A 15292-nucleotide genomic window follows, 5' to 3' on the forward strand; every position below is an offset into this window, starting at 1 on the left:
ACCAGGATCTTCTTTAAGGCTTCCTTGTTTTTGTTGGCCTGCTCTTTATCGACGTCATCTAGGACCTCTATGTCCCCGTCTTCAATTTCGACTGTCTTTGCCTCTCGCACGTTGTAGGTGGATTTTATTGCTGCTATAGAGCAATTCTTTGCCTGCACCTGATCCCCTCTGACCTCGTCAATTCCATGCTCTGTTGGGAACCGCAATAGCTGGTGCAGTGTTGAGGGAACAGCCGGTGCAGTGTTGAGGGAACAACCCTCATTGCGTGTAACCATGGCCTCCCCAAGATAACATTGTAAAGGAAGGGGGTGTCAATTACTGTGAACTTTGTACTTACCTTCTTGGTGCTTGTCTACACCTCTAAACTTATTGCTCCCATGGGCCATATTGGAGTTCCATTGAACCCGAGCATTAGGCTGTTGGACTGCTCCAGATCATCTCGGTAAAGGCCGAGCTCCTTGTAACATCTGACATACATGATGTCAAAAGAGCTGCCTTGGTCAATCAGAATGCGCCTTATCTGACATTCTCCAATCTTGAGGGATATCACCAGAGCATCGTTGTATGGATGCTGCACTATGTCTAGCTCGGTTTCAGTAAAGGACACCATTAGTCCTGGTACTTGTCTGCCATAGGCCTCTTTTGCTAGACCTGATACATATGCTATAAGTGCTTTACCCTCTGAGCCTCCCCACGTACGTCGTTCTCATTGACCTTCAAATGAATCACATTGATCACTCGAGGTTCATCTGCTTGCGGTTGCGGTGCCGGTAAAGGTGGTGCTGCTGGTTCTTGGGGTAGCCTTACTTGCTCTTCCCTTGTTCTGGCCTCATCTATTAGGTCCCTTAAGTGACCTTGTCTTACCAGATCTTCCAAATGCACTTTTAGGGCTCTACAACCCTATGTCAGGTATCCATCTTCATTGTGGTAATCATAGTACTTTCCCAGGCTTCTTCCCATGAACTCGCTAGGAATCTTTTCTAGCGCTCTATAATACAGTTGGTTCTTAATTCTTTCCAGAACTTTATAAACCGAAATTCGGAATACGGTGGTGACTGCCTGTGCAACCCTCAGTCCTGTCTCTTGCCTATTATATCTAGTATTTCCTCGGCCTTGCTTCGGCAAGCCATTTCTTTTTTCCTGTTTCGACGCCTTTGTCCCCGGCATATCCTCTTCGGCTCTTGCATATTTCTTGATCCTGGCCATTAGCTCCTCCGTACTTTTAAGTAGAGGTTTTGCTAGTGACTTTCGAAGCATACAGTCATCATTCAAGCTATTTTTAAAAGATACGACCGCCAACTCTTGGTTGCACCTTGGTATTCGATTAAATACCTCATAATACCTTTTGGCATAGACCTTGAGGCTTTTATCCTCGCCAGTTCTCAGAGCCATCAGGAAGTCTACCCTCAACGGCTGTAGTTTGTTTGTAACAAACCTGGCCACAAACATCTTGGCAAGGCCTTCCCAACTTTTCATAGTTCTTTTCGGCAATTTGTGAAACTAATCTGACGTGATTTCCCCAAAGGATGAAGGGAATACCTTGCAGAGCAACGGTTCGTTCCTGGTATATAGTGCCATTGAGTTTAAATATAAGCCGACGTGAAAGTTAGGATCGGATTTACCGTCGTATATCTGGAATCTCGGCATGTGGAACCTTTTTGGGGCCTCAAACTTATCTAATTCTACTGAGAACGGCGTTCTCGGCTTGACCGGAGATGTAATCTCAGCATCTTGTCACTTTCTCCAGAGGTAGTCCCTCAAATCCTCCTTAGTCCGTCTAGGAGCTCGGCTGTCAACGGATTTCAGCCTTTTTGGTGCGCTGCTCCCAGTGTCGTTATGAGTCTTCTTGACTTCCCTTCATTCATCGTTTCAAAACAAAACTCCTTCTCTTGAACATGCCGATATTCCTTGATATAAGTTTCCTTGGCACGAGGTGTCTTTTAAGACTCTCATCTCATCGATTCTTCTCGCCCGACCTCCCGTGAAGGCCAATGCGAATGCTCTTTTGTCCTGTAATGCTGAGAGATTGCAGGGATTGCTTTCTGCCCCCATTTCTGGGCATCGTTCTTGGCCACTGAAATCGGTGTGTCCTTCAATGAAAATGGTGGCTGCATGATATTGTTCTGCATCATGAAGTTGACAACCAATTATACTTCTGCCATTTGTTTACCATTCCCTTCATCTCGCCATTCCTTCTCAAGCATCTATTTTTCCATACCTGGAGGTCGCTTTCGTTGTAATACTCGCCTCGGCCTGCCTTCTTTAGTACGTCTCCCTTTTGGTCGACGTCCTTTTCTCCAGGATTCTGCTCTCGGGGTTCTTCATTACAGTTCTCTTTCTCCACATTAGGATCGGTGTGTTTGCTACTCCCACTAGGGATGTCGTTCCCAACCTTTGCTTTCTGCCCGTCGTTGGCCATCTATTTTCCTTACGTTCCCACATACGGCGCCAAATTGTGGGTGTTGATTTTTGCCCACACAACCAAACAGGAAATACTCAGCAGGAGAGCACCGGCAGAATAGATTAGGCCCGAATAACCTGTCACAGAAAGATAAGAATCCAGTGGTGGTTCGTCCACCTGGGGGCACTCCGACGATCAAGTCAGTAATTATCTCTCAAAGATAGCCACTAGACAGAGCATAAAAAACATACCTCAGACCCACGAGGGTGACTCACTTTTATAGCCAACACTAACCTGATCCCTGTAAAGATAAACTACCTAAGAGTTTTATCTTTATCCATACTAAGGTTCTCCCCAGTTCTAGGACTCCTGTTTCTTATCCGCTTATCTCGGATTCCGGTATCTCTGTAGATAACCTAGCCGAGATCACCTCGACGTCATGACCAAGACACGTGGCACCTCAGCTGACACTTCGGCGCCACTTTGGCAACGTATTGTCATTCACAAAATATACCCCCGCAAATATATATTTTTTTTATTATAAATGATATTTATTGAGGAGATTTACAAAATAAACAATCGAATCATAGAAACACGACTTATGAGATCAATGACCTCTCAAGTTGTTTCATATTGTGACGTGAATATAAATAAAATTAAATCTTAAAAATAAACTATCTATTTTTAAAGATAAGAGTGGCCTAGTGGGTGAAGGAAGAGGCCTGGGGTCTGGGAGTATGCTCCTCCTGGAGGTCTCAGGTTCGATTCCTACTCCCCGCAAGGCTGCTGTGTGGGCCACTGGAGGTTGGCCCGGTCGTTAACTTCAGGGCCCTCAGGAGTAGTCCCATGCTTCGGCTGTGGGGATACCTGAGTTATCAAAAAAAAAAAAAAAAAAAAGATAATTATAATAAAATAAAAATATGATAATCTTAAAATTCATATCAACCATTGATATAGGGGTGAATTCTCACAAATCAACGGTGGAGATAGATTTGTGACTTGTCCACATCACCACCAGTGGTGGCAATGAATAATTGTCCTTGGAATGTGAGAGTTTGGATGTTTGTCAACTGCTTTTGCATGCAGGACTTTTTGTATGGAAAATAATTTTTAGTGCATTACAAAATAGTACTAAAGTATGGAAAATATCATAATACATATCTCATTTAAGGTGTGTATCATATTTAGATTATGTGATTTATAAATTTGATTATTATAAATAATATAATTTAATATTATGAAAGTCATAATCAAAATAAAAATTGACATATGATTAAATATTATATGAGATATAATCAATATCTCTTGAATTATAATTAAAATTTTATCATAATTAATATCATAATATATCATAATTAATAATATAACAAGTCATAATTATTAATTAAAAAATTATAACTAAAAATACATACAATACATATAGTAAAACAGATTACCATAGAATTTCCTCCAAAGTATATATTTAAGGGGAGCAGAAGGGAAGCTGGTGCTGCGTGAATTCAGGGGTGATTACTCAGTACCCACTGAGCTATTCCTGAAAGTTTTTGATCGTTTGAATTTGTTATTGGTTTTTTTCAAGTTAGCTTATAGTAAAAAAAATATTAGAAAATTAAAATTGAAAAAAAAAAGAGATTGAGTAATAAGTTTTATATTTTAAAATAGTCTCATATATATATATATATATATATATTTTGTGTGATCTATTTAGTCCTTTTAGATGTATCACATTTGGAAAAAAGTATAGTGTCATATTATACCCGTCACGTTTGAGAGTCACATTTGAGAAAAGCACACTAAAAGGTTTTTAATTTTTTTAAAGTATCACATCATACTCGTCACATTAGAGTGTCACATGTCACGTTTGAGAAAAGTATAATAAAAAGTTTTTAATTTTTTTTAGAGTGTCACGTATACCTGTCAAGTTGTCATGTTTAAGAAAAGTACACTAAGAAATTTTATTTTTTTGAAGTGTCACATCATACATGTCACGTTATCACATTTAAAAAATGTATACTAAAAAGTTTTTATTTTTTTTTGAAGTAAAAGTTTTGGAGTATTATATCATACTCGTCACGTTGTCAAATTTAGAAAAAGTACACAAAAAAGTTTTTAATTTTTTTGACGTGTCACATCGTTGGGGTGCCATATTAATAACTGCTACATTTGAGTATTACATCATACCTATTACATTAATAAAATGATATAGTTGTCCATCAAAACACTATAAAATTCAAAAATAGGACCACACGGAAAGAAACTCTCCACTAATAGGACTTAACAGATTAATAGAAAAAACTTGAAACTAATCAGAGTACTTGTTTGTGAGATGAGATTTATTGATAAATATCCCATTAAAAAACTCAACGTGAAAATGTTAAAAGATCTTGCTAAATAATGATTGGTTACATTGTGCTGATTAAGCACTCGTTTTGGAAGAATGGTTGGGTTGGGTTGGGTTTGAGGTTACTTTAGCCACAAAAAGATAAAGCCTTTCGTTCGGAAAGTGGATTGGCTTTTTGACTTTTTGACTTTTTTGGCTATTTTAGCCTAGGACTAAAAGGCCTCGTTTGGAAAAGACTTTTGACTTTTTTGATTTTTTAGTGAGAGTAAGAATGTAATGATTATGGATTGGATGTGAAATTTTATCTTATTGTGCCAAAAAGTCTATTTTATTTTTTATGACTAAAATAGTCAAAAAAAAATCCCAAACTTGGCTTCCCAAATGAAGCTAAAATAGATTTTTTAACCTAATAAGACAAAATATCACATCCAACCTATAATCATTACATTATTTCTCTCACAAAAAGTCAAAAAAGCCAAAAAAATCTATCCTAAATGGAACTTTTTAGCTCCAGGCTAAAATAGCCAAAAAATCAAAAAGCCAACCCACTTTCCAAACAAACTCTAAGAATTAAATAATGTTAAGTCAAATATCTCCTTAGTCCACAATTATGCCTTCGTTTGGCAACTTGGGTTGGTTTTGGGGCTGTTTAGTCACAAAAGACAAAATAGACTTTTTAGTCTAATAAGACAAAATGTCACATATAATCCATAATCATTATATTCTTTCTTTCACAAAAAGTCAAAAAAATCAAAAAGCCTAAAGCCTATCCCAAATGAGACTTTGTAGCTCCAGATAAGAGTGTAAAAATGGCCCGCGGTCCGTGGGCGACCCGAAGTCCGCCTGTAGCTCGGGGTGGACCTGGCCCATCTGGGCCAGGGCCTGAGCTCAGCTTGAGCCCCTAGGCTTGAGTCTGGGCTATCATTTTGAAGCCCGGCCTAGCTCGAGGGTCGACCTATCGGTCCACTTAAGGCCTACTCAAGATTCGACCCGCCTGAGACCTAACGTCTTTTTCAGTAAAAAATAATAAAATATTGATAGAAAAAAATTAAAAACCAAAAAAAAATTGTCAAGCTCGCCTAAGCTCGAGGCCAGGCCTAATCCCACCGGATCGGACCGAGGCCCGACCAGTCCAAGGCCCAAATACCCTTAGGCTTGGGCCTGGGCCTAATTTTTTGGCCCGTAAGCCAGCTTGGCCTAACTCGAATTTTGGTGAGAGCAGCGAGGTCTGACATGTTCCGGCCCAAGCCTGAGCCCGAGCCCAAGCCCATATGAATCAGGCCAGATTTACAACCCTAGCCTTAGACTAAATTAGTCAAAAAATCAAAAAGTCAACTCACTTCCCAAATGAACTTTATATGATCTTTTAAACCCACAGGATCCCTTGTACAACAATACATTTTTTTTCTAACATAAGGCAAAACCCACCGGATCCCCTGCACAACAATACATTTTTTCTAATAACAATGATAGAGACCCGCGCAAAATACAACTTCCACAACCTCCAAAATGATCTGAACCATTCATGTCACTATTAGACACAATTCTAAAAAAAAATTCAAACACATCAATAGTTAATACATCAATAGGGATCATGGGGGTCCTCTTTTGTAGGGGTCCCAAACATTTTCCTTTTTCTAACAAAAGGCAAAAGCGTGGGCACATAATTCGTACAGTACAACCTAGTATTTTTATTAAGCATTTGTTTGGTATAAGTTAAAATTGGACTTTGTAGTTAAAATAGTCATAAAAAGATAAAAATAAGTTTTTTAATTTAATAAGACAAAATATCACATTCAAATCATAATCATTTCGTTTTTTCTTTCACAAAACTCAAAAAAGCCAAAAAATATATTCCAAACGAAATTTTTTAACCCCAAGCTAAAATAGCCAAAAGTCAACCCACATCCCAAACGAATCTTAAGTGGTTCTGAGGCATGTCTCAATTTAACATTTATTAATTAAAATAGTAAGATTTAAATTTTTTTTTTGTCTATTCTTAAAAAATAACTTGACAAGCATCAAATGATAAGGGTTAAATTTTTTTTTTTCATATTCACATCACAATACGAAAATTTGCGGGGCTCATAGGACCTATCATGGATCTCATTTCAATTATCTAAATCATTTATTTTATAAAATCCCTCAATGTATATTATTCATAGAAAAAATTAATTAACAACAGTAATATTTTTATTTTATCACATTTGTCTTTAAAAAAATATATATATATTTTTAAAAGTAGACATTAATTTTTTTAGGATTGAATATGATAAAATAAAAAAATTACTATTATTAGATTGATTTAATTCTTTTTATAAATAATATACATTAAAAATCTTACAAAATAAACTATTGAAGTTGTCAAAACTAGACTCAAGATGATTCCCTAAAATTCTTTCATATTTAAATATGAACTTTAAAAAAAAAATTAATTTAAACAATAAATAATATCATTTCAAAATATCAAATAATCACTCTCGAAAAAAGTCACGTGTGTTACCGAAACGCTTGATAATTTCAGCACAAGGTGGGTGATCATGGGAGTTGACGTTGGTCGACTTTTGGCGTCACCGTCAGGTTTTAGAAAACTGAAAATAGTACTAATGTGATAATGATGTGCAACAATATTCGTCCCATTAAAAATACCATTACTAATAGTATTAATGTATTAAAAAGTAAAAAAAAAAAAATACAACTCCAAGATCAAAACATCACATCATTAATGATTGACCCACTGCCATCTAATTAGTGAGTATTTTTCTAATGATGTGTTCCTATGTTTTAAACACGTGGGTTGTGTATTGGAAAATGTTTGTTTGGTTTGTTTTTGAAAAATAATTTTTTAGAAATTTTTTAAAAATTTTGTATGGTTTAGAGCTCGTATGGATTGCAGATTAATTTTTTATTTTTTGATTATTTTAATTTAAGACTAAAAAGTCTTATTTGATTTTTCTTTTAAAATTTTGTGAGAAAAAAAATAAAATAATTATGGAATGAATGTGACAATTTATTCTATTTTGTTTGGCAAGTTGGTTTGTGACTAAAATAGCCATAAAAGACAAAATAGGCTATTTTAGCCACAACAAATAAAACATCACATCCAACCCATAATCATTACACTCTTTTCTCACAAAAAAAGTTAAGAAAACTAAAAAGTTAAAAAGCCCTTCCCAAACCAAACTTTTTAGCCTAGGCTAAAATAGTTAAAAAAGTCAAAAAATTAAAAATTCAACCCACTTCCCAAACGAAGGCATCTTATAGGACTATTTTAGTTCAAAGTTTTACCCCAAATGAGCTGTTAAGTGATTTTGAAAAAAAAAAATTTAAAATTATTTCTCTTTTTTACACATCAATCAGTTACTTTTTTTTTTCTTTCTTTCTCAGGGGTTGTTTGGGATGTCCTAAATAAGTGCATTTTTTGTCTTTTTGGACTAAAAAATTGAGGTTGAAAATATGGATGTTTGAGTTAACTTTTTGACTTTTTATGAAAAAATGTGTAATAAAAAATTGTAAAAATTGATTTGTAGGGAAAAATTTGAATTGGGAATTGTGCAGCCGTAATTGTTGACTTTTGGTGAATAGTGTTAACTTTTTAACTTTTTGAGTAACTTTTTGGCTTTTTGGCTTCTTTACAAGTTCCCAAACTTTGCCTCATTCTCAATCACTTTTTTTATCACTTTTTTTCTCACACACATTTACTCACTTATAACAAAATATTAAATCATCTCAAATTACCATACTCTAAAACTATTTTCAAAATAAACTAAATTTTTTTAAATTTTATCCCTAATTTAAAAAAAAAATTATCTATCAAAATCAAACCAGACAAACCCTTTGCATCCCTAACATTACCTTGTCTATTTGTAGAACCAATTCCATCACGTGCTTCTTGAGATTTCATTTTTGCCTTCACGTTACGTGCTGCGGCACGACATCTGCTCTGTGGGCGCACTCACTCCGCCAATTGGCGGACTACCAGAAAAACCACAACATCAACCGGCGTCCGCATCTTTCCTTTAATTTAAAATTAGTCTTGTCTTAAGAAATAAGTTAAAAATTAATTTTTTTATTTTTTTGGTTTTTTTAAAAAATACATAAAAAATAGAGAAATAATTATGACTTACAAAAATTAAAAAATTAAAAATTAACTTTTAACTGAGTTATCAAAATAAACCTTAGTGATTAATGTCTTTCACTTTTCTTTAATGGTTAACATTTATTTTGACAATACAGTTAAAAGTTTGTTTTTTTAATTTTTTTGATATTTTATCATTACTTTAATTATATATATATATATATATATTTTTTTTTTTTTTAAAAAAAAGGTTAAAAAAACTAAAAAATCAACTTTCAACCAACTTCCTAAAATAGGCCTAAATTATAAATACATCTTTTAAAATTTATTTAAAATGCGAATCATCTTTATAATTTTAGAAATTACATTATGTTATTTAAAATTTTTAATTTCATAATAAAAGACAAATTTTATTAATAAATTATCAAATTAATTAATACTTTATAACGATAATAAAAATTTATTTTAATTAATAATTTAGGTAATTTTAGAGTTCTTTAGGAGACATAAGAAATAAGTTGTTTATTGGCTTCTTGTATATAGGAGAGCAACTAGAAATTTTATTTTTTTAATTAATTCCATCAAATAAAATATTTTAATAAAAGGATATTTGTAATTTTTCAAACTACAGGGAGCAATCCATATTTTAAATAAATCTCGAGAGATGTAATTATAATTTATCCTTCTTAAATTTAAATGAATTTGAATTTGAAAAAGTTTGAAAATTTCATAGAAGAGTTCATCGTGAATTCTATTTGATAATTTAAATCATCAATTTTATAAAGTTTTCAATATGAATTGTTCATAGAAAAAGTAAAGTCCATCTAATAATTGTAGCATAATCATTTTATTGAATTCATTTTCAAAAAATTAGACAATAAGTTTGTTTTGTGAAAATAAATCATTCATTTTTCTTTTGTGACAAACATGATAAAATAAAAAATGTTACAATTATCGGATCGATTTAATTTTTTTCATTTATGATATACAAAAAAAAAAAAAAAAAAAATCAGTTCGGAACATCAAAACATGACCTGTTTCAAATTTAAATATGAACTTGAAAAAAATTTAACCCAAATTTCAAACATTAATAATTTAAAATTTAAATTTTTTCATGAATTTATAATTATTTTTTAAAAAACTATTGAATTAAAAAGAATACTGTTATTAGCTCCCAAGTTATTAATTTTGGATCCATTTCTTTGAACCCCTACATATGAATATTAAAACCCTTAAAATTTCTTTCATTTCCCCAATTGATACCAAAATTATCCTTATGAAAATTTCACTCCACTCAAATGCACGCCCCCACACCCTAAAAACCATTATCTCCCAAACTCCTAACAAAAAAAACTCCCCAAAGTCTATTCTCTTTTTCATGACGGTGGAAGAAAAATATTTTCTGAAGGGAATTGATCGGTATAAGGAACTTATTTTTCGCAATCTTCACTTTTTTCTTCGCATTAGATGCGTATATATATCTTTCTTCAATTCCATCCATTTATTTAATCAACCCAAAACCCTAAAAATAGCACATATAAATATATATATATATATATATATATGTGTGTGTGTGTGTGTGTATGTATAGTTTAAAGGAAGCAAATATGTATTTTGCTTAGTCTTAATCTCTCTCCTTCCCAATCTCTTAAAGTCTCTCTCCTCTCTCTTTCACTGAGAATGTTCAGATTTGTGTTTCCGAACAAATAAACTATGTTCTAGTCTGTGTTCCCAAACAAATAATCAATGTTCAGGTCTGTATTCTCAAACTTGATAAAACGAAAATTCCTGCAAATGTGAACAATTTTAATCCTTCAAAGTGTATCAAATTTCCATGTTTAGATCTGTGTTCCCAAACAAATAACTAATATTTGGGCATGTGTTCTCGAATTTTGCTCATATGTTCGGGAGTTCACTACAAAAAAAAAAAAAAAAATACGAATATTTTTCAGCATTTTTGTCTTGCTTTTCAAGAAATAACTTACCTTTGTAAGGCCAACCTCCTCTAATCTAAGAACACCATCAAAGTTACAAACCTTCTCTAAACTTACATTGTTGTCCTTCTCTCGTCTCATGAAGTTGTGATTGTCAAAAAAAATTTCACTTATTGCCATTGCCAAAAATGTGTGTAATCGAATGATTGCCACGATTGCTATTGGATTGCCATCGAAAGGTTTTCAAGGTTTTGAGGGTGAGATTTGGGAAATATGGATGTACAGTGATGTGTCACGACCCAAACCCGCCCCTATGGGTTTAGCATTATAACCGGCCAGTAATCCGTGATTACCGAAGGCCTGCTTGACAGTAAAGACAATAATACAAAGTACAGGGACTGGCAGAAGCCAAAACAGCAATAAAAGATGTCCAATGAGCTGTGACAGTCTGTATGCAAAAAGACTTTTTCGAACATATTCACATTCATAAGCAAAACATATATATACCATATGTACAAACACTCAAAGTACAGTACAAGTCTTAAACAGTATTACAAAACAGAGACGGAATGGTGAAACTGAGACACTCTAAAACAGTCTTAGCTCGGTCAGACTTGGAACCTCGAGGTGAGGCACAATGGTTGGCTTGGCAAAAAGGGAGTTAACCCGACGCTCCTAGCATCGATCCGGTGCCTGAACACCTACATATAAATATAAATAGTGAGCTAAAACACAGTGAATAACAACTATGTAAAGAGGTTAAGAATGTCCTTTCAGTAATTAAACAGTCATATCAGTCATTTAGAAACCATAACAGTTATATGTGGTACATCCAATAGCAAAGCAGTACAATAGGTCTTAACAGACCGAACAGTCAGTTGATGGCCATCATAACAGTAACAGTAGTGGTTCCAAGCTTGGGAACCGACAGAGATCTCTGTGGCAGTAGCAGTAATAGTACAGTAACAGTAAGTTGCTAAGGATGCCACGAATACAGTTTACAAATAGGACAAACATTCGTTCATTAAACAATAACGTTTCAGTAAACAGAAGAGTTGATCATTCAGAAAATATTCATAATTGAACATATCTTTACAACATTGTTACTCACAGAGCACTGGGCTATAAGTAGCTAATGAGCGTCCTCGGATGCCAACCCTACACAGTTACAGAACGAACACACACTAAGTTACACACTTAGGAATCAACAACTTAGTCCTTAACTCGACTCGGTGTAGTTCTACATCAAAATCCTCATTAAGATGCCTTAAACATGGCCTAAGAATGCCTAGGATGGAAAGAGGATGCAAAGATGCACTTTAAAATACTTTTCAAAATTTTCAAAAAACATGGGTCTCGCTCGAGTGTGGCTTTCTACGCCCGAGCGGACATGCAGACAAAGGAGCTCCGCTCGAGTGTGACATCCTTCGCTCGAGCGGACTGTAAATTCCAAGAAAAGTACAGGATGCATGCAATTCACGCTCGACGGACGCTCGACCTCCGCTTGAGCGTGAGACTCAGGTCCTCGCTTGAGCGTGAACTCTCTCGCTCGAGCGGATTGCAAAACACACAAAGTTCTGAGTATACGCATTTCACGCTCGAGCGTAACTCTCGCCGCTCGAGCGGAATGCATGTACTCAGGGTTCATGCTCGAGTGTGAAAGTCCTCGCTCGAGCGTGGGTCAAATTTCTGAAAAATCCAGATTGACCTCCAAACATGAAATTCAACATTCAACCATCAAAAACTCATTTTTCTGGACCAAAACTTTGGAAAACACTTGGTAACCCATAAAACAACATGTAAGACCAATTTTGCAAAATCAAAGCCCAAAGGTAAGTCAATTGAACACAATTTCAAAGAAACTCTCATGAACTATGTAAAAACATAACATGCAAGAACTCTTATGAATTAAGTGCTCTAAAACTTGACCAAATGCAAGATTAAGCTCAAGAACATGATAAATTCATGAACTACATTCAAAATATACACATGTATGGAAGGAATTCATGCAAAACAACCTCAAAATGCAAGAATATGAACATGCATGCATGAATTAGCTCATAATTCAACTCTTCAAATTAATCCTTGACTTTAAACTCTAAATTACCATGAACCATGCAATATACAACTCAAATGTACAAATGAGAGGATGGAATCTCTACCTTAGGTCTTGAATTCAAGGTATAGAAGCTCAATTTTGCAAATGCTCTTCAAGTCTTCTAATTTTCCAAGCCAATTTAGGTGAAGTCAATTTCTTCAAACTCTCTAGCTCTCTCTCACGTTTTTGATCTCTAGAGGAAATGAAGATGATGCATCAAAAATGTATAAGGCATAATAAGGGTGGGTTTTTGAGTCAATCCACTCAATGGCAATTTCGTAAATAACTTGAACTAATGCGATTTAGCTTTATTTAATCTAATTTAATCATACCAAATCAAATTTAAATTAAATCTACCATAATATCACATAAATTCTAATTAACATAAAACACCAATCAATTTCAGATTTGGCAGCCGATAAGGCCTTTAATTCGCAATTCAAAGTTAAAACACGAACAGATCATTTAATAGTCAAACAGATAGAAATGCATTTACAGACAATACACTCATGCAATCAGTTTAGGATTTCTTCATAATCAGTTACTTATCATATTCATTCACAGTTTAGTAGTAATCAGAGGTGAGGGTTGTCACATGGTGGAAGTAAATGCTCTCATAAACTCTTTATTTAGTGGGTGTGTGAGTTTATTTATGAGATGGTGTGTCCCAAAATAATTGATATCCTCTTTAGTAATTTCATTTAAGGTTATTATTGTAGTAAGAAAAAATGTCAAGAAAATGGGAGTCCAAAATAATAAATGGGGTATTAATTGAAGTACTCATTAAAAATGATTCATCTCATAATTTTGTTTCTCAATTCTATCCCAATGATGTGGAATTAGAGGGGCTAAAGATGGAGTGTGAGATCTCTTCACATGGGTATTACGTCATTGCGGTGAAAGTGGGAGGAGGGGCAAGATTAGGAAATGTTGTGGGATTGTTATAAATTGAAATTATCTAAAGAAAAATGGTTCATCTTCTTAATTTTGTCTCTTCAATTCAACCCTTAATGATATGAAATTAGAGAAATTAAAAATGACAGAAAGAACAATGTAAAACCGCTTTATATAAGTCGTAACTATATTATTAAAGGTGAAGTTAAAAAAAAAAATTAAGAGATATAGGGACTGATTATCCAAATATTTAAGGGTTATTTAGAATGACCTAAATAAATATATTTTTTATCTTCTTACGAAAAGATATATAAAAAAATAAAAAAATAATGTGATAAAAAAAAATAAAAAGATAAAAAAATAAATTATTTAAGACTTTCCAAACTTCCCCTTACTCATGCAACAGCAACCCAAGTACGTCTTAAAGCCACATGGAATGTCAGGCGATGGCTCTACATCATAACGGTGCTCTGTGGCGTGAAGCAGGGAACAAGGGTTTGGTTCAACAACTTTGAAGAAACTGTTGTGTCGATAAGGTTAGGTTAGGTCTATTTGTTTATTGTAAATTAAGAATTAATAATTAAAAATTAAAAAAATAAAAGTCAAGCGCATACTCATAGAATAAAAAATAAAAAAACCAAGAAAATGGCAAGTGGGTTTTTTTTTTAATTTTTTGGTTAAATTAGTTATAAAAAGATAAAATAAATTAAAAATTCAATAAAATAAAATGTCATATATAAATCATAATCATTTCACTTTTTTTTTTCTTCCCCTCACAAACGTCAAAAAGATGAACCCAATTCGCAAACAAAGCCAAATAGTGTAATGAGCATATTTAAAATAATAAATCTTACAACTTAAATTAATAATAAAGTGTGTGTAGTCTATTACAACTTATCAGCATGGGAATGAAATCAAACTCGCATGATAAAAAGGCAAAAATTGTTAAAAATATTTTTAAATTCGTAAAAATATAAGCAGTTGATTCATTTTGATTTGGACAAGTAAATTGTGCACTTTTATAAATTTGAAACATATTTAGGGTTGGTTTGTAATGTTCTAAAAAAGTACACTTTTTGACTTACTGGCTTATATAGATTAGGTTTGGGTTGGATTTGATGTGATGTATTAGAGAGGTGATGTGATTTAAATAAGATGATGTGACTTAAATAGGATAGTGACTTTTTGTATTATTTAGTAGATGTCAAACTTGGCCTTAGTTTCTCTCTCAAAACATATTTTTGGTGAAAAAATTTCGAAAAACATGTTTGGTTGAAATTTTTTTAAAAAAATAAAATTAAAAATCAATTTTTTTTCCATTACATATCAATCAATCACTTTTTTTTATTTTTTTTTCTTTTGAGGCCGAACTCACCTTTAGTTGATGTTCCACATTCTCCTTGCCTTTTCGGTGCTTTTGCTCTTTACGAAAGGCAGCCTTGAGTGGTGCCTTATTTTTTTTTGTTCAAAGTGATGGTCTTTCATTTTTAATTATTTTTTCTCTTATATCTATTTATTTAATTATAAAAAAATATCAAATCATTCT

At 33.5% G+C, this 15292-nt stretch overlaps 1 protein-coding gene across 1 annotated transcript; it reads right to left on the reverse strand.

Moving 5' to 3' along the window:
* Positions 1-900: 900 nt before the first annotated feature.
* LOC145800921 (uncharacterized) lies at positions 901-1476 on the reverse strand. The gene has a single exon (XM_082890682.1). It carries the CDS (start codon positions 1474-1476, stop codon positions 901-903), a length of 576 nt encoding a protein of 191 aa, XP_082746808.1.
* Positions 1477-15292: the final 13816 nt, after the last annotated feature.

This window comes from Camellia sinensis, chromosome 10 (assembly GCF_055761805.1).
Source record: "Camellia sinensis isolate YWXY chromosome 10, ASM5576180v1, whole genome shotgun sequence".
Classification (NCBI taxonomy): domain Eukaryota; kingdom Viridiplantae; phylum Streptophyta; class Magnoliopsida; order Ericales; family Theaceae; genus Camellia; species Camellia sinensis.